The sequence below is a fragment of the Pistacia vera genome, unplaced genomic scaffold, assembly GCF_008641045.1.
Source record: "Pistacia vera cultivar Batoury unplaced genomic scaffold, PisVer_v2 Contig338, whole genome shotgun sequence".
In the NCBI taxonomy this organism is placed as follows: Eukaryota; Viridiplantae; Streptophyta; class Magnoliopsida; order Sapindales; family Anacardiaceae; genus Pistacia; species Pistacia vera.
The window spans coordinates 1,260,851-1,282,218 of NW_022196155.1; the positions used below are offsets into that span (position 1 = coordinate 1,260,851).

Below are 21,368 nucleotides of genomic sequence, written 5' to 3' on the forward strand. Positions count from 1 at the left end.
TATCGGCCACGTTTTGTATTGATTTTTTCTTCTTCTTCTTCTAATTACTGGAATAATAGGCATGAATTTTTGGAACATGTTCCCAAAGTATTTGGGGCCACAAGGGAAGACAACTCGTGCTAGATTTCAAGGTTATAGCCGATATTTTAGTCGTTCAATTCGATAACTAGTGATCCTCATCAATCAGCATCTGTTTTATTAATGTCTACGTGATAGTTTCCTTTGCAATTGCAATTACAATGGCCAAACTGATGTACTCTGTCTTTTTATGGTAGAAAATAGTATTTCTTGACTTAATCTCCTACTTTTAAACCATAATTTCCACGAAAATGGTTAAACTTGTACCAAAATGACAAGACAAAAAAAAAAGCAACTTTTGACGAATCACCACGCGGTTGGCCAACTCAAGTTCATCTGAGAATGAACCAATGCATATCCATTAATTCAATTTGACTTACTATCGAAGGAAATGCATGCGTTCGTTTCGTGATCAATTCAGAACTCTCTTGCTATTTGTATCCAAACAGAATATTAATTACAAATAACAAATGTCAACTGCCCTAATCAAATTGATAAAGATTTTTACGTAAGCCTGTTCTTGCATGCACGAGTTTGGGAAACGTGTAACTTTATCAATAGACAAACAGTTTTTGGATTGACTTGATGATTATCGGATGGTAATCGTTATCCAATGATTTCTTCTCCCAAAAGGGACCTCACCACCATCCGGCTGATTGAGCTTAGCTGTAATGGAACTAGAGGGAAAAGTCTCGATTCATGTTTTAAATTATGTCAATGTCAATGCTATTGCTACCAGAAGGCCAATAAAACATAAGAGCGCCATTGAGAAAGAAACATAAATAACAAAACTTTTCAAAAGGCCTATAATTAACTTTATGAAAGAACAAAAAAAAAAAAAAAGAAACAATTAAGTATGGCATTTTGCAACTGTCAGTTCTATTGGATACACTCCCGCAATTGAATTACCAGTAAACTATCCACCCATTCAACATCCAATCGAGATCACTATTAGTATTATTACTTTCCCACCAATCCATTGTGCACCAACAGTCCTACCAGTGAAAAATGCCGAGTAATTCAAAAATAACATCCCTTTTTCATATAGAGATGTCACCCAACAGCTCTCTCTATTAGGCCAACAAATGCATGCCTCATTTTATAGTGTAACCTCTCATACCTAATTTCAAGAATGGTTGAACCAAGGTCCAACAGCACCATTCACGTGTCCATTGCTGTGGATCCCAACACCATTTGGGATCAGTGATGGAGGCAATCCAACAGCCATTGGCGGCGGTGCACTTGGATATAATCCATGATTGTGTGGATGCGGGTGAGGACTCACGAGAGGACTGCCAGCTGGACTCCCTTTACATTGTTGGATAGCGTGGATTTGCCTAAGCCCTTCCTCGTGAATACGTGCTAGTGTTTCCAACTCCTTCATTGACAGAGCTTCCAAACCAGCACCATATAGCGGGGCATGTCGTGACATTTCTTCTTGAAGCTGAGCCTCGAGGTTCTGAATATATTGCTGCAAAACACAATAAATGCTGAACATCAGTGTGGAACGAGAAAGAAAGAGAAGACACAGATTTCAAAAACTTCCAATAGTAGATTAAAACAATGGTTATTATGCTAACTACATGCTCAATTATATCCAAATTCAACACGAAACAATTAAGATAGTTAACTTCACTGGAGGAATGCAAAAAGAAAATTAAGACTGGAGGGTATTAGAAGGGGAAGAAAGAAGATGACGATCACCATTATGACGATAAAGAGTACGACAAATATAGAGAAAGGAAAAGGTTATATGCTGTGTTGTGGCAAAAACCTGGCATGTCTGCAATTTTGATTCCATGCCATCAATATATGCTTCACATCGAGCAACCTGCTCTTCCTTGTCCCTCTTTTCTCCTTCAGTTTGCCCAACTGTTTGTGTCAACCGTCGAACTTCATCCTGAAGAGACTGACAAATTTCTTCCCGCGTCACATTCTCAGTGGCATATCGTTTTAATTCATCATCAAATCTTTTTCTTGCAGCTTCAGCGCTCTTCAATCTTTCAGCAAGAGCATTTTTCTCCTTCATTACTCTCTGTCACATTCATAAATTGTTGTCAGAAAAGGTATTAAAACAGTTATCAATACAAAACGCAAAACAAATAATAGTTCATTTATCAGCAGATAATCACCACCCCCACCCTTGCAATCTCCAAAGGTAATGTAAGTTCAACAAAATATATGGAAAAAAATTTATTGTCATGATTGGTTCACTTTTCCTGGATGATGTGACCTAGTTTCACATTTTCAATATTCCATTCACACTTGAAGACATACCAAGCTCAAAGAGTTACCTAATTACTCATGCACCTATGAAGATTGTACTCAAATCTCTCAACTTCAGCTCATTCTTATGGAGAGACGGAGATTTTTAGGCCAACCAAAAATTGGTAAATTACACACCCACCAGGAGATGACACACAGTCGACAGTCGAACTATAAACAAGGAAAACATCAAAATGACAAATCTTGCCTCCAAATATTACCATTGTCATTGCAATATAACTTCCTCAAAAAACCCATGACTTCCTCAATATGATCTTCCAACAATCCCGAAGGAAAAACATAAGAGAACCATTGTGATACAAGTTCAACGAGATCAGACTCCCCACAACACCTCTTGCTGAGGTGTACAGCAGTCATCTAGTATTAGGTTTACAAGTCTCAATGCTAGAATTGATATTAAGATATTGTAGGACCTTCCCTCTTGGAATAGAGCTTGGTAATGCAACTCATAACCCTTCTCTTCCATAACTGAAACCAGCAGACCAACATCTTAAATGGGGAAGAGGTACCACTTAGCTCCAGAGGTGAGAGGACCGGGATATATGAAGCAATGCCATCAAATACTCGTGTAGGAAATAGAAAAGTAATTATTTTCGAAAACAGATGAGTAGAATCAGTTAATTTTCAACCCAAAAGAGAAAAGAGGAGAGAGAGAGAGAGAGAGAGAGAGAGAGAGAGAGAGAGAGTAATTACTACCTTCAATTCATCACGTTTCCGGGATTTCAATTGGGAGAGTTGATTCTCTGCATCATGAAGACGATCCTGAAGAACTTTTTTCTCAGCACTGAGCTTAGCAATTTCATCATCCCGCTCAGAACGAATCCATTCTAGCTGACTTTCAACTTCCTGTATTTGTTCAGAAAGCTCTTTCTTCTCACGAGCAAAGCGATCCGTCTCAGCCCTCATTTCAGACTGCCAATAATAAATGGTATCATCATTTCCAGTAACCCCAAACAATTAAAATGCAGTAGTGATTCACCAGATCTAATTATTAGTCAAATCATATCAAGTACCTTAAGACGATTATTTGTAGCCTCAGATTCATTCAGCTTTTGTGAGATAATAGCTTTTTCTCTAACCATATTTGCCATTTCAGCCTTCCTCTCTTCACGCATACGAATAATCTCATCTTCACTAGCACATAACTGGTGCCAAAGAGCTGCCCGATCAACATTTGCAAGTTCAGCAACCTCCCGCATCATGCTCAGAACAGGTCTAACAATTTCTTGCTCCTCACAGACCAGAATAACCAAAATTTCCAAGTCCAGATCTACTTCACGGCTACTGTCTGTAGTGCTGGTTGCACGATCAACCAGTCTCTTCAGCATCCTGCCGCGGTAGGACTCATCAGGATACCATTTTAACAATATTGTGTACAGCATTTTCACAAACCCCTTCACACGTAGGTCCCTACAGAGGGCCAACGTCTCAGCAAGACCAAGAACACAATTAAAGTCATCACGTTGGACTCTTAGCTGTTCACTGGCCTCTCCCTCCACGACCACATCTGCATGATGAAAATTTTCAGCAACAAATCTGGCACTAAGATTCAGTCTTTGAGCAAGGCGTCTTTCCAATACCATGGCTACAGCTTGAGCCACAATGGTTCCTCTAGCTACAGCTCTCTCAAAAGTTTGAGCAGCTTCAACAGCAAGACAAGGTATAGATAACAACTCAATCAGTATGTATATATCAGAAAAATGACAAGCAGCACGGAAGGCCTGTTCATCCACCACATGTAACTTTTCTGAAGTAGGCCCATTCTCTCCAAACAAAAAGAGCCCACAAGGCATTGTTGAGCAATTGTCACCAAAATCATCATCAGAATCAATATCTCTAAGTATAGTCTCTGCAACATCTCCCCAACTATTTACAGTTTTACTTAGAAAATCAAGGACACAAGGAGAAACATCCGCACCCAAATTTTTAAGCCTAACACGAACTGTTCTAACCTGCAGATGAGAACATACAAGGTTACATATCCTTATGGGGAAACTATGCCAGAAAAAACAGAATATGATGATGACGAGAATGCATACCGCTTCAGGAAGATGTTGGCATTGGGAGGCGGCCTTAAATATAAAATCTAAGGTTGCTGCCAGTGGTTCATCGTTTGAGTCTGTCAAAAGCTCAAAAGATTGCAATAAAACACGTTCCCACACTTCACTGCCACAATCCAGTTGACTCAGGGCACCAAAAACCTGACAACCAAAATCATCATAAATAGGCAATGGATAATGTAGCAATAGAATACGCATCTAAACTACAAAGTAAGTAACATATATAAACAATATGGAAACTAGACAACATGCCAACAGAAACAAAGGCTCAGGATTTCTTCTAATAAAGTTTACAAATAAAAACATGCAGTAAAAGGGGTGAAGACCTCTGCAAAGCTATCTTACAGGGATCCGTAACGCAGGCTCGGCATCTGGCTTTTGAAGTCGTTCAAGAAGGGCACACGCAGCCAGCGGGTGCTCTGAATGCTCTACCAATTTTGGTACCAAAGCAACTAGGTCTGGCTGTAGATGCTTAGGAGCTTTATCCAATACAAGAGAAATCTTCTGTGCTGACTGTGGACGTCGTCTTGGCTCGGGACAGCCCTGTGGAACAGCTCCATCTAAGGCCCTTAGAGAATTTACAATCAGTCCTAAGAGCTCCTCAGATTGCTCAGGCCACTTGGTCTGGAAAAAGTTTGGTCAATAAGTTAATACAAAAGAATTAAGCCAAGAAGATCAGCAGTTGCACAATTCAAACTCATACCTTAGTGCGAAGAGAAGCACTTTCCAAAGAACCCCCAGCTGATGTTTCTGGTGGAGAAGTAGGCTGTCCAGGCAGTGCTTTCTCGGGTACAACAATTCCATTCACATCAGAACTTTGTACGGCAGAGGTACTGCTACTATCATCCACACCAGAATCCAATCTCTCATATACAGGAATTTGAGCAGATTCTGTCGCTCCATTCTCCCTATCAGATTCCAATGGCCTGGCACCCCCACTGCTATCAAGAGAAGGTTTTGAATTTGCATCAGAAGAATCATCATGAGTACTTCCTTCTGAAGGTTGGCAGCATTCCACCATGATATCCAAAAGTAGATCAATGATAGCCTGCTGCAGGACTTTAACTCCCATTAACAAATTCATCACACTGGGGGAAGATTCTTCAGTTTTTGTGACCTTCTTTCCATCATTACTACCAGAGAGCTTGGTTGGTAGAAGCAAGCGTTTTGCTTTAGCTGGGTCATCAAGATAAACACGAAGGCCAGTCAGAAAACCAGCAATTGCACCAGCATCCATCAGAAGCTTTTCTCTCAGAGTAACCTGTGGCTGTGAAGGATTATCTCCATATGTTAAATGAAACCCAGCTCTTGAAAGAAGATTTCTAACAATATCTTCTTCATCTCCACTAATTCCTTCACTATCCTCGGAATCAATGAGTTCATCAGGATCAGTTGTCAAAGCATCCTGATCATCCTCAGATGCAAAAACCTGACACAAGAGAAAACACAAATGAACACAGACACATCAATCATGACAGAAGAACGAAGTAAGCCAAATCACATGCTGCTTCATGTATAGATCTGGTGATCATAACTGGAATGAAATAAAGAATTTGAGCTAAAACATCCAAATCATGTAAATCCATTAATAGAAATTCACTCCAGATACACTGAACATCTAACAGCCCAGATCTACGATTCAAAAAAGGTTATTTAAATTCAAATGTGAGTCTTATAACCATCCATGAAGCACAATTTATTCAATATAAGCTTGAAACCACAAACGTACACAACAATAAACAGAAAATATAACACACCCATGTACATAAGCAAACATGGTATGCACCTAGTTTGTTGTTGGAAAAACTTCTTCAGAATGTGGTTGAGATACAGAAATACGCCAACAATTTTTTCTGTAATTACAATCTGTCATGAAGGAATTAATCTAATCAGGTATAATACACTGAGGACATTTATATCTCTTTATAAATTTCCATATTTTTTTATACAACTATTCAAATTTATAGATGGGGCACCATTTGGAAGGGTTTAAATGAAAACTGTGAAAAACACCAGCCCCATCTCCAAGTCAATAGCTTCATAAGGGAATTGATTTAATGAATATTTTCCAAAGTCAACAAAAAGCCTATTAATAATATAGGCCCTAACACACCAAAAAGTGAACAAACAAAACTTGCACATAGAGGATGACAGATAACAATTAGATTGAACAGGTCCAAACTACTAACCTCTAGATCTGAAAACTCAAACCAAGGGCAGCAATCTAATATCTCACAAACAAAAACAACAGTGTCACGCATCAGAAAGCCTGCATCAGCTTCCAACATATCAGACACCTTCATGAATTGCAAAACCGAATTATTCCATGTCTTTGTACATATAGAAGACTCCTTCCAAACAGTCTTGGCTGGGTTCTTTTGATTCACCACAGCCATCCTGTATCTGACCCAAAAGTTTTTATCTGGATCACTACCAACAGACTGATCACTCTCTAAATATATACAAATTGTGTCAAATGACTCATACACACCTGCATCATGAAGCAACTAGTTATCAGTCAAATAAAGGCAAACAACTTCAACTGCATTCAGAGTGGAGAGAACTCAAGAGCAAACACCCACCAATTCGAAGCTCACATCCACCAGCTTGAAAGAATTTGCTAAAGATTTTTCGGGTTTCCATTATTTCCTTGAAGGACAAGAAGTTTTCCACCTTCCAAGTAAATGAACTTCTTCTCCCAACCTTGTCAGTTTGGGTACAAGCATTGGTAGAATCAGTACCCCGATCAGTAAAATCCTGCATTATTGAGGTCTCTTTCAAAATCAGAACCTCTGCTGAGAATACAACTGTGTCCTGGACAAGAAAACCAGAATCTTGATCAAAGAGACTTGTAAGCGTCACAAATTCACGCCAACCCCAATCCTTTGCAGCTTTGGAATAGCGATTCTGAGATTCCTTTGTGACTGATTTCTCCTCCATTCTTTGGTTCACAACTGACAATCGATGACTCACAAAACAGCTCCAATCACTCGAAGTATTTCGTGAATCCATAACTTCAAGAAACACTGAAAGGTGGCATGGTGGCTGAGACTGCCCTGATACCATTAAATAAAATGGAAACTTACATCAGTTCATTCTTGCAAGCTCAAACTAAGCCAGCTCATATGATTTAAAGTCCAACGATCCCAGTGTTAATGAAAAGACACCATGCATGATGGAAAGTCACTTCCTTAGGAGAATCTAAGAAACAAGATTTTAGCATATGAAAAATTGTCATCACTTACACTTTCCTAGGCACAGTGTAAGCAAGTGTCAAGAATCAGGGTACAAATGATGAGCCAAATGCATGTTACACTGCTCCAACACCATGAATCATATGAAAAAATTTCACCCAACCACTACCCTAAGCAGCTATGAACCTGGCTCAGACAAGTTAAAGAAAAAGGGTCATCCCTCAACAATAAAAATAATACAGGAACCTCTAGTCTTTATTTATCCATATATTAAGAGGCCATCACTTAATATTAAACACATCAATCATATCAACCAACTAACATCCATTAAAGGACACGATAAAAAGATAACAGTTATACAACATACAAACTACCACAATAGTCTTGCATACCTCTGGGATAAACAATGAGACGGCAATCCCGGTTTCCAATCTGAAACCTCCGGCTCTTAATGCAGAGCCCTGTAATTTTCCTCTTCTTCAAAAGATCCTTCAACCTTGTGAAATTCTCAATCCTCCAAGTAAACTTCCCCATATGCCCATCAGACTTCCTCGCCCCACTGCCACTCCTCCATCCAACCAACGCCCCATTCTTTGAGAAACTACTCAACTCCTTGATCACATGGAAGGATGTACTAAACACTGCAGTATCATCCACCAAAAACCCTGATTCAGGCCCAACAAAATCTGCCATCTTCATATAATCATTCCATCCTAAACTTGTATTATCCCCACTCTTATTATCCGCAGCAAACCTACCATATGAGTCTCTATGCATGTGATTGGACCCAGGCTTTTGATTCAATACAGACATTCTAAACAAACACCAACAACTCCTATCTGACACCACCGTCTTCTCCATATCCTTACTCTCCAAACACATTGACAGATATTCCTGCCCATTCACCGAGCTTTGATACACACTAATCCTCAAATTACACTCTCCAGCTGGGAAAACTGGACTCATTATCTTCTGTGTCTTTATCATTTCCTTGAACAAACTAAAATTATGCACTTTCCAGGTGAATTTCCCACTCAATACATCAGATACTGGAGCAGCAACCACCGAGGACGATATCATAGACGGTGATTGTAACTCATTATTATCACGGGTGAAACTAACAGATTCATTTAAAATCAAAATATCGGCAGTGATTAAAACTGAATCGTTATTTAATAAGAAACCTAATTTGGGATCAAAAACAGTAGAGGAAGGGGTGAAGTCACACCAACCATGCGATTTCTTTTTGCTAGAGAATCTATGCCACGAATCACGATGTATAGTTTTAGAATCATCTGATAGGTTGACTATCGCTAAGCGGTAACTGGCGAAGCAGTCCCATTTGGAAGAAGAAGTACCACGAGGGTCCATGATTTGGAGGTATATGGAGATGTAGCCAGGCAAAGCTTGTGAGTCTCCTTTCGGATAAACTAATAAACGACAATCATAACCGCCTACCTCGAAGTACTTGCTCCAGAGTGCCCTAGCTCTGATTCGAGGGAAATTGTGAACCGTCCATCTGCACACAGCCGAGTACTCTCCACGCCGATCGACAGTAACGGTTTCTTGGGCCCCGCCGCTCCCGTCCCTTGGTCCCGTAGATAAGTCCTCCACTCCTCCGGTTGCTGCTGAGAATGATTGTGGTTTTTCGGATGAGGTGGCGGGCTGTGAGTGGTCGGATAAAGATGATGCTGTTGATGATGATGATGATGATGATACTACCTCAGATGAACTCTGCTTCATTGCTTTTTTAGGGTTTTTTTTGGTTCTCTCTGGTTTATTTTTTTTAGTTTTTGATCAATTTTTTCAGAGAGAGAAATACGAGAGTTCTCTAGAGAGAGAAACAAAGGGTGATATTATGTGGCTAGAGGGTAAGAGCAGGAGGCCCTTGGACAATCAGGGGCGCATGATAGTTAACCTGCACTGCTCTTTTTTTTTTTTTTTTTTCCTTTTGAGTTTGTGCTTTTTGTGTGAAGAGCTGCTAATGATATTATACGGACGAGTGTGCATTTATAACGTAGGCATTCATGTATCCGCCGTCTATTTATAGGACTTTTACAGCACGAGCATCTGGGCCCACAGTGCATGTGACCAAGGTATTGCACTGTGAAGGCTCTAATAAACTGTATATTCGTCTTTGTCTCCTCAATTTCCATAAGACACGTCAGCATTACCGGAACTCTATTGGGCCCATCATATCATATCGTGCGGCTTGTTATTTGATCGTAAAGTAAAAAAAAAAAAGGAATCTGATTTTGATTAAATTTTCTAAAATCTATTTCAGTTTTCAACCGTAAATAAATTCGATGGGCGCATCCAACGGTTATTATTATATAGCGGAGGGTCGGGCCACAGCTTTTTTGGCCCCCTTTAGAAAGGAGCTTGATTTGAGGACATCATCGTTAGCTGCCAACTACAATGACTCAATGAGTATTTGCCCAATAAAAGTTTAAAAAAAAAAAAAAAAAAAAAAAAAAAAAAAAAAGTGTAAAGGAATGTTCCGACTCAAAGATTAGCGAAATGACAAATTCCTAAATTTTACCCTTAAAAATAGCACTGTTAGTAATTATGGAAGTTATAATATAGCTGTAAAGAAACAGTATTATTCCCTTTGATTGGGTAAGAACAATTAATTATAATTTTTAAGGATTATATATATATATATATACACACAAGTATAACCTCTTTATATGATACTCTACATAAGAATAATTTTTGTGTTATCATAAAAAATTATGATCCTAACTTAGACCAGTTATAAATAAGAATAAATTTTATATTGTAATAAGTTATAATTTTTCTGTTTTAAAGAACTCGTCTCTATTATATGGTAAACAGTATATGCTATGTTATATTAAAGGTTTAAGATGAAATAAAATATTTATCTAAAATTATTCTGGACGGTGACATATCTTTTATCTTACACCATCTTATTGAAGCTAAAATACTTCTAGCTTCTCAAACATGTTTAGAGCTTCTTGACATAAAATTTTTGGTATTTTTATTCTATCATTCTCAAGATTATCTATTTTTCTTATCATTTTTTAATTCAAATAATAATTTCTTTTTCAGTTAAAACATAACGACTTATTACTCATTTTGATGGTTGAGGAAAACATTAATATCAATTTCATTAATATAGTGATGTTGTCGAATTTGATTACTCAATTCGTTTTTACTATTGAAACATGTATTATAAAATAAGAAATCAAAACAATAACTTTTAACAAAAATAATAATTTTTGTAACTACAATATATTAATTATAATTTCTTCGTAGTAATAAATTAAATTTAATTGGTCATAATATAGAGGTTCTAGTATATATGACAATTAAAGGTAGTTTATGCATATTATTTGAATTATTAAGGGGTTTAATAAATCTTTTTAAAAATATTATTAAATATATATGGTATTGTTACCAATAGGAAACACAGTAGTCTCATGTTACTCAACACAAACCACACGTGTCAGCAGAATAAGTCGAAAGATCTATGAAACGTCTGTAAGCCCCAGTGTGACTCGCACTTTTCTTTCACGCCAACTCGGAGCAGTGACTCAGTGCCTCCGATACTCATCTCTTCTCCTACTGGTCCCTCGGCTTAGTATATCATTGTAAGATCGTCTAAAATTTACCTCTCAATTTCAAATTTTAACTCCAATTCTCAGTTATAATTTCACTTAGGGTTTCCATTTCGATCCTTGACAGAAGCTTTTTTAATATGTGTAAGACACTTGCCTTCATTTTATTAGTTTTCAGTTAGTACTTGTTCGACCTTTTTAGCTAGAAATTTAAGTAAAGTATGAAAATTTACGAGTCTTATCACTTGTGAAAATAAATTATAATTTGTTTACTTGTTTTGGCTATGAATTGTATGAGCAGACTGATGAATGTGCTTTGCTGAACTAGTTTGTTGTGTTGGTGGGTTTGGACAAGGGTTGGAGATAACATTTTATTCGATTAGAGGGATGTTTTAAGCTTGTTTAAGTGCTCAAATTTTTCCAAGTTTTTAACTTGGTTATAATTTCTTAAAGAAACCAACAGGGTGATCTCTTCAACATGATCAACTGTGATAGAGTTTGGAGTTAAGGTATCATTACCACTTATATGGTACTTCTACTATTATTATGATCAAAAGTTGAATTATAAATTCGAGCCAGTGAAATGCTGAAAGAATTGGAGTCCATGTTGCTTTTGTATATAAAAATGAACTCTTATGAGTTTTTGAAGGAATATCTGTTTACACAAAAAAATATTATGATGCTTTAGTTACATGTGATACCAAATGTGATTGCAAATAAGCCTTTAGAAGAAGCTATTGACAATTTAGGGCCAGTTGATATGCTTACTGGATTTACTGATTAGAAATTGTTAGGTTTCTGTAGATTAAATTGCCCACTTTCAGATATTCTTGAGTGCCATGGTTCAACAGTTTTTGATGCAGTATCCATACACACATTGTCTTTATTGTATTTTGTCTTCCAAGAAGTGGACTTCTTTTGGAAGTTGTTAGATCTGTTCATTGTTCATGATGTAAGGAGTTTTCTTAGTCTTGTCAATTTTGTCCTTAGTTTTGTGGTAATGTTTAGTGCTCAAGACAGAAACTGCCTGCGTCGAAATTTTATTGTGCCCTTTTAATTTGTATCCAGATGGAAGAAGTTTGTCTCAACAGTGAGCCAGTCTTTGATGAGGGTGATGAGTATGATGCTGATGGAGACTTTGGAGTGGGACATGATGATGAAGCTGGTGAAATTCATGCAAAGAAGGAACCTCCTCAACCTACTATAGGTTTGGAATTTGATTCTTTCGAAGAAGCTTATGATTTTTATAATGTCTATGCAAAGGAGCAGGGTTTCGGCATCAGAGTCAGCAACTCATGGTTTAGATCAAAGAGAAAAGAGCGGTATAGAGCAAAACTTAGCTGCAGCAGTGCAGGTTTCAAGAAAAAAAGTGAAGCCAATAATCCACGACCGGAGACAAGAACTGGTTGTCCTGCAATGATAGTCATTAGACTCATGGACTCTAAGAGGTGGAGAATAGTTGAGGTTGAGCTTCAACACAACCATCCTGTGAATCCACAAATAAAACGGTTTTACAAGTCCCACAAAAGAATGATTCTTGCAGCAAGAAGGGCTCAGCCACCACTGAAACCTGTTACTGAAGTGCATACTATTAAGTTGTATCGAACAGCCATTGTGGATGCTGGGTGTAATGGGTCTACTAGTATTGATGAAAGAGAGGGTTTGAATCCCATTGATCACTCTAAACACTTGGAACTTAAAGAAGGAGATGCACTTGCAGTTTATAATTACTTCTGTCGAATGAAGTTAACAAATCCAAACTTCTTTTATTTGATGGACCTTGACAATGATGGCTGCTTGAGGAATGTGTTCTGGGCTGATGCCAGGTCCAGGGCCTCCAGTGGCCATTTCTGTGACACAGTTGCAATCGACACAACATGCATTGCTAACAAATATGAAATCCCTCTGATTTCATTTGTTGGTGTGAATCACCATGGACAACATGTATTGTTGGGATGTGGCTTACTTGGGCATGAGTCAGTAGAATATTTTGTTTGGATCTTCAGGGCTTGGCTTAACTGCATGCAAGGTCGGACTCCACAAGTTATCATTACTGACCAAAGCAAACCCCTGAAGAGTGCTGTCTCTGAGGTTTTCCCAAAAGCACGTCATTGTTATTGTATGTTGTATATCATGCAGAGAGTTCCAGAGAAGTTGGGAGGATTGAAGGGTTATGAAGCAATTAAAAGTCAATTGAATAAAGCTATCTATAAGTCTTTGAAGATAGCTGAGTTTGAAACTGCCTGGGCTGGTATGATCAAGCGCTACGGGCTTGGGGATAATAAATGGCTGCAGACACTGTATGAGGACCGCCAAAGGTGGGTTCCAGTGTACTTGAAGGACATATTTTTTGCGGGAATGATCCCTGTCAAAGAGAACGAGAGCTTGAATGCATTTTTTGATGGTTATGTACATAAACATACATCTTTTAAGGAATTTGTTGATAAGTATGATCTGGCTCTGCACAGGAAGCACGTGAAAGAAGCCACGGCAGATCTGGAGTCAAGAAGTACAAGTTTTGATTTGAAAACAAGATGTAATTTTGAGGTGCAGCTCTCTAAAGTGTATACAAAAGAAATTTTTAAGAGGTTTCAGTCCGAAGTTGAAGGAATGTACTCTTGCTTTAACACAAGACAAGTCGATGCTAGTGGAGCAATAATAACGTACATAGTGAAAGAACGAGTTGAAATAGAGGGAAACAAGAAGGAGGTCCGGAATTACGAGGTTTTGTATGAGACGAGTCAGATTGATATCCGGTGTATATGCAGTTTGTTCAACTACAAAGGGTATCTGTGCAGGCATGCATTGAATGTTCTTAACTATAATGGTGTTGAAGAAATTCCTTCTCGTTATATTCTTCCTCGTTGGAGTAAGGATTTTAAATGCAGGTGTCTTCTTGACGATGGCTTCAGTAATGTTAGTAATGTTGATGTGCATAATCCAATTTACTGGTATAATCATCTATATAAATGTGCCATTCCCGTTGTGGAAAAAGGGGCACAATCTCAAGAACATCATAAGGTAGCATTGCATGAATTGGAGGAGTTGTTGAACAGATTTAATCTTGTAGAGGACAATGTGGTGTAATAGAGTTGAAATTATATCAAATCCAATGTTTTAACTAGCAACAAGCATAAAGGTCTCTGATAAATTTACAGCTCTCTTCTTTATATTGCTCACTCTCACAGAGAATCATAGTCCCAAAATGCTTTAATTATAATGGTAATTAATATAATAGGAAAACGATTCATAAATGTAATTATACCTGCTGGAAAATGATTTTGCAATAACCTTCAAATTAGTTTTTTAAGGTTTTTCAGTCATCCCGTCCTTCTCAATCAGGGGTTACTATTAATTCAAATAAAATTATGGTCGGATTCTGATGAAAATGGATCAATTCAGTATTCAGCATTTGACAACGTTTTGTCATTACCAGATGTGGCATCTACTAGTGCACAAAAAGGTCAACACCGCACATATGAGTTTCGTAGATTTCACCTTTACCAAGCCATACAATATAAACTAATTTGAATCTCCATGCTCGACAGTAACACAAGTGCACACTCAAAGACAGCTTTCGAGAACTTCACAACTCACATAACATAAAGAAAACCTAATACAAGTCACAGCGGAGGAAGCTGGAATAGAAAAATCCCATTTGCCCAAAAGGAGAGGGCAGCATAGAGGGAGAAACAAAGAAATATTTAAAAAAAAAAAAAAAAAAATGGGAAACGCACTCAAATCTCACTCAACGGAAATCGTCACTTTAGGCAGGAAGGTAGAGTAAGCCCATGACAAACGAAAGCCAAAACAACATAAAGAATCACCAGGATAAGCAGAATAAGTGCAACCCTGCAAGAGGCAAAGCCAGTTAGTGGGCAAAATGTTATTCATTTTTGTATGTCTCTTCTAATTTGAGGTAAATAGAAATATATCTATTGCAAACACTATGACAGCTTGAGGAAACACCTAATATGCACAGCAGTTCTAGTGAAGTGCCTCTTTTGATGTTATTATTTGCACCTCTTTTGATGTTATTATTATGCAAATAAACTACTAGTTTAGAGACATACGTGAGCTTAACATTTCTCCACCATACAGTGCTTCTGAAACGACGAGCTTGTTTTCTGAAGCGGAATGTATTTCCTTGCATATTAGCAGTTTTATCAACCAACAATTCCAAACGATCACCTCTCTCTAGAACTTTGTCAATATTCTCTATCATCACGTTTCGTACCTATAACATACCACAATAGGTTAAGGAAAATTAAATTCAAAACACTACAAGCTGTTAACATGGGTGTCAATAGGGTATAACCAAATTCATCTTCATATTGATCATTCATTTCAATTGGACACCATAGCTAATTAGCAGCACTCCTGGAAAATAATTAGATTGAAGTTATGAAACCTACCTGATTCATTTCACCTTTTAGTCGATTCATCCTATCTGCATTTGGGTCATTTGAGTAGTATTCCATTTGCTGGCTTAATACCCTTGAAAATTCATCATTCATGCCATAAGCTTGTGCTGAATGAACAGCACGGCCATAAGTCCTTACAAATCTCTGATGAATGTCTTCAAGAAATGCAAAAGGAATTCTTCCTGGACAAAACATTACAAGTTATTATAGAATACACCGAATGAAATGCTGTAAATAAGAAGCTGTTTGAGTAATTTCTTCTCAAGCCAGAAATATCACACTTATGTATACAGCTTGAGTTAATGCCAACCAAGTAGAACAAATAATCTCCCTATCTCTATACCAATGTGTTGGTCCCCTGTTAAACAATCTACACATCATAAGTTATGCTTTGCGTCTATTGTTATTGGTGAATACTGAATAAGATGCCAAATTACATGAAGAACACTCAGCTATATAAATCATATCTTATCAAATTTCAAACAAATATAACAATTCAAAACAAGCCTTTTATATATCCCAAACTTGTTTGGAGAATAATTGAAAATTCGAACTAGTGAAAACCTAGCCATAGATACCTCACAATATTAACAATCACAAAAAAAGTAGAATTCAGGAGCAATTAATCTCGAAAGTTCAAACAAACAAGAAAAATAGGCTTACTTTCGGCGGTATCATCAGCCATACAAAGAACGGTGAGACCGTCGGTGCGTTTGACGTGAAAGATGTACCGATCTTGAGAATAGGACACGTGGCTGTCATTGTTTCCAGGAATCTTCTCGAGTATCTGTCTGGAGATGGTGCTGGCGTTGGTGGCGGTGGCGCTGTACTCCGCCAGCACCACCGACCCTCGAGCCACTAAAGCGTAAAGTATCGCCATCTCTACCTATCTCAGTCGCTGCGATAGCGGATGGATCAATAAGAGGTATCTATCTCAGTCGCTGCGATAGCAGATGGATCAATTAGAGGTCCCTCCCTCTAATTGATTGAGTGATTGAGGTAGATCTGCGCTAATTCTCTCTCCAATTATTCGCGTCGCCGATCAAATTGGTTTAAACTGTAATTGTGTTGGTTTTTTTTGTTTTGGCGGAAAGGTAAGTTGAATCAAGTTGGAAAGGTTGTGTTCGGAAGAGGAAGCCACGTTTGTTTATTCTGGTATTTATTATTCTTTCACGATTCAGAAACAAAAGGGTACATCTGGATTTTTATAATTTATTATTCTGTTTCCTTCTTTTTATTCCATTATCGTTAATTTGTTAGCTTAGTTGAAAAGGGTTTGGTTGGTTATAGCCTTATAGGCTTACAGCTATGGAAAAGAAAAAGGGTATTCTTTTAGTAGTTTGATATTGATTGGGGTGGGTCAACTTCACACATTTCCCGCCCATAACATGACTGATCCATCTCTATTTCTGGACAATGGGCTAAAAAATTCTAACCCTACATACAAATCATCCCTACAAGTTTGGGCCTGTTTTTATCTTTGGGCCACAGATTTTAAGCTTCGAAAGATGTTTTAAAATTTAAATGCGGATATTGCAGAATTAGTGGCAACAATCCCCCACTCATTCTCTTTGTCTTCTTCTTTCTTACAAGAGTAATGTTACAGTTATCGAAATAAGCGTACTGAATTCATACACCAAATAACGTAACATAATCCTGACCATAGATTAATTATGAGTTAATATTAATCGTCGGTCAGGATTACGCCACATCATTCAGTGCATGAATTTGGTACGCCCCTTTCAGTAACTATATTATTTTCGTTTCTACAGAGGTAAGACGGTGAGAGTCATCAACTACTAAAATCCCAAGGTATGGAGAATATCCTAATGACGTTTTCTTGCTGGTTTTGCAGGTTGTTTTGGGCTCTGGCTTTTCAAAAGAAAGAAGACTAACTTGGACTTTGAGGATAAATCATACCCGAAACTCACCAATAAAAAAGATCAAAGTCGTCTGTTGATTCGAACACTGTTGACCTCAAGTATCCAAATCCCGGAACAGTATGCACCATAATCTTATACAGAATATTATTGAAATACCTTATGCGTAGCAAACGTTATGAAAATATTTTGACAATACGAACACATAACCAAAGTATTGAATAACAAGAAGTTCCTGCCTGGCTCAACTACCAATTATTTCATGGCTGTTGAACTCGCATCCTAATATGTTGATACTTGATTTTGAAACCAACAATTTCGCATGTGTAAAGTGTTGGGAAATTATACGCGAGTTAATTAAATTAAGTGGGTGAGGTGTTGCAAGCACAATGCCATGTAAAGTTGACAAGATAATTTTTATAGTGGTTCAGATGCTTAAAGCAAATCCTACATTCATTGTGTTCGTTTATATAAATTTGTTTCTGATCATTAGACAGGCTTTCAAGAGGTCGCAAACTGCAATCTGGTATCACAAGTGTTTAGTGTTCTAAGTGTTCTTAGAGAATGTCAAGTCAATCTCTTTCTAATAATATGTCTTTGTTATTTTCTTTGTTGAATGCGTGAGCATCTTATCTCGATTTTGTAAGGGGGAGCTGCCTATTTATACCCGTTTTACTCAAGGTCATGATTACAATTTTACAAATGGTTTGATTCCGTGAAGATCCCTCCTGCCTTCCTATTTGTTGAGAACCCAATTAATATCTTTAAATTAAATAGGGCTTGGATAGGTGTGCAAACCAAATTCATTGAGGTACAAATTCTTGACTTGATTGAGTTGTTGACAGTTAGATTCTTTTTGCCTTTACAGAAATAGTATATTCTGGACGGTGGAATGTTTTTTCAAATTTTGATTGGTATTTGATGATATCAGCATGTATCAACCATTATATTTTGAGACATAACATAATATTTAAAGAGAAGAAGTTATGGGCGCCAGGCATAAGTTCTGCAAGTTTTTTCATCACAAGTCTAATCTAAATCCATTACAAGCCTTTTCATTTTGGGACCATTTACAACACATCAGAAAAGCTCCACTCAAAATCCAATTTTATGTTTATCTTTTACAATAACTGACCTATTATCTCGCACCTTTCTTTCTTTCTTTGTCCAAAATCATTTTCATTAAGGAAGCTTCCTTTGGAAGATGAAATTAATCAATTAAAAGGATAATCCTAGGGTATAATATACAAAAATATTATATATATATATATTTACTGATCATATCTTTAACGTCTAATCTTTCCTATTCATTAACGATAAAATTACGCATCACCATTCCCAAATTTCCTTGAGACTATGAAAAACATATCCTATAATATAATTGGTTGAATAATGATGGAAATTAAGACATAGATGACATGATAATGGTCTCAAAACAACCCCTCCGGCGATCACGACAAGACTATTTAATAGCTACGGGGAAGCTGACACAACATATTGCAATCACACGAGCTAGCTGGCCGGCAATGAGGTCCGAAACCATGTGATTGAAGCCGTGCGTTCTGGACCTCATAGTTTTTAGCTGCTAAAAAAATCACTCTACTGGACAATGCTAAAAACAAGGAACAGTAAAGAAGGTAAGTATTTCAGTATTTGTCTCCATGCTTCTCTTGGAATCTATTCGTAAAATACTGATATGTCGCTTCAATATAGCTACCTATACATAAATGCCTCCTCAACCACTATTTAGGGTTAAAAAAAAAGGGCTTGATTAATAGCTAAATCAACAGCAAATTATAAAGGTTTTGGGACTATTAATCAGTTAATTTTGAAGTGACTAAAAAGAGTATATGATACTATTCAATTATTGGATTAGCAAACATACTGAATTATTGGACGTGGCTGTAGCATTGGAGAAATCACTCTGTATTATTGTTTTGTGATTGTTAATTGTTAATATTAAACAATTTTGTACTGTACATGATAGCTCTGGATGCCATAGTACAGCATACTCCTCACAAGTCACAAGCGAACAAAAATCCAACGAAGTACGTTATCAACATTTTTCTCTCTCTGCCACTCAATCAATCTTCCAACAGCCACCTCAGGATTCCCCTTAAAAAAGCTGTCTCCCCATTGCACCAAATCCACACCAAGCTCTTAAACCAGTAAGTGTAGTAGCAATAATCTAGAGCTAGCCATGGCTTCCAACAAGCTCTACAGCACTATTTTTGTGCTATCTTTGCTTTTTTCCTCAACATTAACAAGTGCTTGTGGTTCATGCAACCCCTCAGTCAAGCCCTCACCGCCTCCGAGATCTTGCCCTACATTGAACCTAGGAGTTTGTGTAGACCTTCTCGGACTGGTTAACGTTGTGGTTGGAGACCCTCCTTCTGGTAGCAAATGCTGTGCTTTGATTAAAGGATTGGCCGATTTGGAAGCTGCTTTGTGTCTATGCACTGCCATCAAAGCCAATGTGCTTGGAATTAACTTGGACGTGCCAGTTACACTCGGTTTACTCCTTAGTGCATGTGCCAAGACACTTCCTCCAAACTTCCAATGTCCCAGTTAGGAAGTTGTTTATCAAGATCTCTTCTTCATTATGTGTTGTGTCATCTCACGCATATATGTGCTTATTGTTTCTGGTTGTTTTGCTTATTATTTTCTTTTTCCTTTTTGTATGTGTTTTCTGTGATTTGTTCTTTCAAATAACTAGGCAAGCCATTTTGCCTATGCCTGTTGTAATGTGTTGTTAATGTTATGACTCATTAAATTATTCTCTAATCTGAAATTAGATGGATACGTTTTCACTTCTGAATCTTTTTCTATATATCAATTCTTAATCAGTATTGAAAAATCTGGAAAAAAAAAAAAAAAAAATTACCAAAAAAAAGCAAATAAAATATGTGGACAGAGTATTCAAATGTAGCTGTGTAAAGTACAATCTGATTCTCTCTATTAATTTCTTATTCTTAAGCTATTCAGGAAACAGTACTGGCTTTACATTGTTAAGTCATTATCGATATGCTTGCACAGTACACAAAATCTCTCTCTCACATTACATGAATGCGAAGAAAATTTCTTACATTACTTATCATACAAAAGGAAATTTGCTTTCTTCTATGAACTTACTAAAAATTCATTTCAAAATTTCAATAATCGGAAAACATAATTCAATAAAGAATCTGCCATGATATCCTGGATAAGAACAGGCACTAGATGTCTCACCACAAAAAGATCACATGTATGGTCCTGTTAATAGTTATTTTTTATAATAGTTTGTATCATAATATCTATGTAATTTTCAAGCAATAAGTGGACCACCCTTTTTTCTTGTTTAGCGTGTAATGTTCTCCCTAGCTAACCCAACCATAGAGAACTCCATTCCGGTGATTATATTTAAATAGATTGGCTTTGAACTTGGAGATACTTTACCACAAAATGGGTGGGCGATCATATAATTCATATATCAATTAATAAAATATTGCTACGTACTAAACTACTAATTTTAAAAACCACTAATTATATTGATGAAAAAGAAGACATTACATAAATGGAAGGAGCTGAATTTACAGTGTAATTTCAGCCAGAAATTAAAAAAAATTGGATGCCCTAATCCCAAACTCTGGCTCTAGTCTACCCTACCATACATGAATTGTTTTGGCTCATATGTTGTAGAATTAATGCCTAATATATGGTAGAATACTTTAATCATAAATTGAAAAGCTAATAATTAATGCCACACATACCCACAGGAAATTGGTCATGGGTTCAAAGTGGTTGGCTACATATATTTTGCCATCACCTATTCTTTCCATACGTGGAATGAATTGGAGTGATGACCGAAGGAAAGCTGATTATATAT

The 21,368-nt window shown here is 37.2% G+C and overlaps 4 protein-coding genes across 7 annotated transcripts; 2 read left to right on the forward strand and 2 right to left on the reverse strand.

Annotated features, from left to right (window-relative positions):
* Positions 1-1,070: 1,070 nt before the first annotated feature.
* Positions 1,071-9,483, reverse strand: LOC116137989. Of its 2 annotated transcripts, XM_031423685.1 has the most exons (10): positions 8,011-9,483; positions 7,007-7,480; positions 6,614-6,915; positions 5,128-5,853; positions 4,770-5,048; positions 4,404-4,565; positions 3,378-4,316; positions 3,061-3,276; positions 1,853-2,113; positions 1,071-1,549 (listed from the first exon to the last, which is right to left on the reverse strand). In XM_031423685.1, the coding sequence occupies exons 1-10, from the start codon at positions 9,359-9,361 to the stop codon at positions 1,205-1,207; spliced, it is 5,055 nt and encodes a 1,684-aa protein (XP_031279545.1). In that variant the 5' UTR covers positions 9,362-9,483; the 3' UTR covers positions 1,071-1,204. The 2 variants fall into 2 exon arrangements, with proteins under 2 accessions (XP_031279545.1, XP_031279546.1); XM_031423686.1 differs by lacking the exons at positions 1,071-1,549; positions 1,853-2,113; positions 3,061-3,276; positions 3,378-4,316 and having other exon boundaries at positions 4,431-4,565; positions 4,751-5,048.
* Positions 9,484-11,096: 1,613 nt separating this feature from the next.
* Positions 11,097-14,323, forward strand: LOC116137985 (protein FAR1-RELATED SEQUENCE 6-like). Of its 2 annotated transcripts, none has more exons than XM_031423679.1 (2): positions 11,097-11,232; positions 12,268-14,323. In XM_031423679.1, exon 2 carries the CDS (start codon positions 12,268-12,270, stop codon positions 14,284-14,286), a length of 2,019 nt encoding a protein of 672 aa, XP_031279539.1. In that variant the 5' UTR covers positions 11,097-11,232; the 3' UTR covers positions 14,287-14,323. The 2 variants fall into 2 exon arrangements, with proteins under 2 accessions (XP_031279539.1, XP_031279540.1); XM_031423680.1 differs by lacking the exon at positions 11,097-11,232 and adding an exon at positions 11,257-11,343.
* Positions 14,324-14,676: 353 nt separating this feature from the next.
* Positions 14,677-16,825, reverse strand: LOC116138049 (vesicle-associated membrane protein 711). Of its 2 annotated transcripts, none has more exons than XM_031423762.1 (4): positions 16,287-16,825; positions 15,615-15,805; positions 15,273-15,436; positions 14,677-15,051 (listed from the first exon to the last, which is right to left on the reverse strand). In XM_031423762.1, the coding sequence occupies exons 1-4, from the start codon at positions 16,501-16,503 to the stop codon at positions 14,961-14,963; spliced, it is 663 nt and encodes a 220-aa protein (XP_031279622.1). In that variant the 5' UTR covers positions 16,504-16,825; the 3' UTR covers positions 14,677-14,960. The 2 variants fall into 2 exon arrangements, with proteins under 2 accessions (XP_031279622.1, XP_031279623.1); XM_031423763.1 differs by having other exon boundaries at positions 15,615-15,815; positions 16,287-16,409.
* Positions 16,826-19,620: 2,795 nt separating this feature from the next.
* On the forward strand, positions 19,621-20,297 carry LOC116138096 (putative lipid-binding protein AIR1). The gene has a single exon (XM_031423829.1). The coding sequence runs from the start codon at positions 19,704-19,706 to the stop codon at positions 20,073-20,075; it is 372 nt and encodes a 123-aa protein (XP_031279689.1). The 5' UTR covers positions 19,621-19,703; the 3' UTR covers positions 20,076-20,297.
* Positions 20,298-21,368: the final 1,071 nt, after the last annotated feature.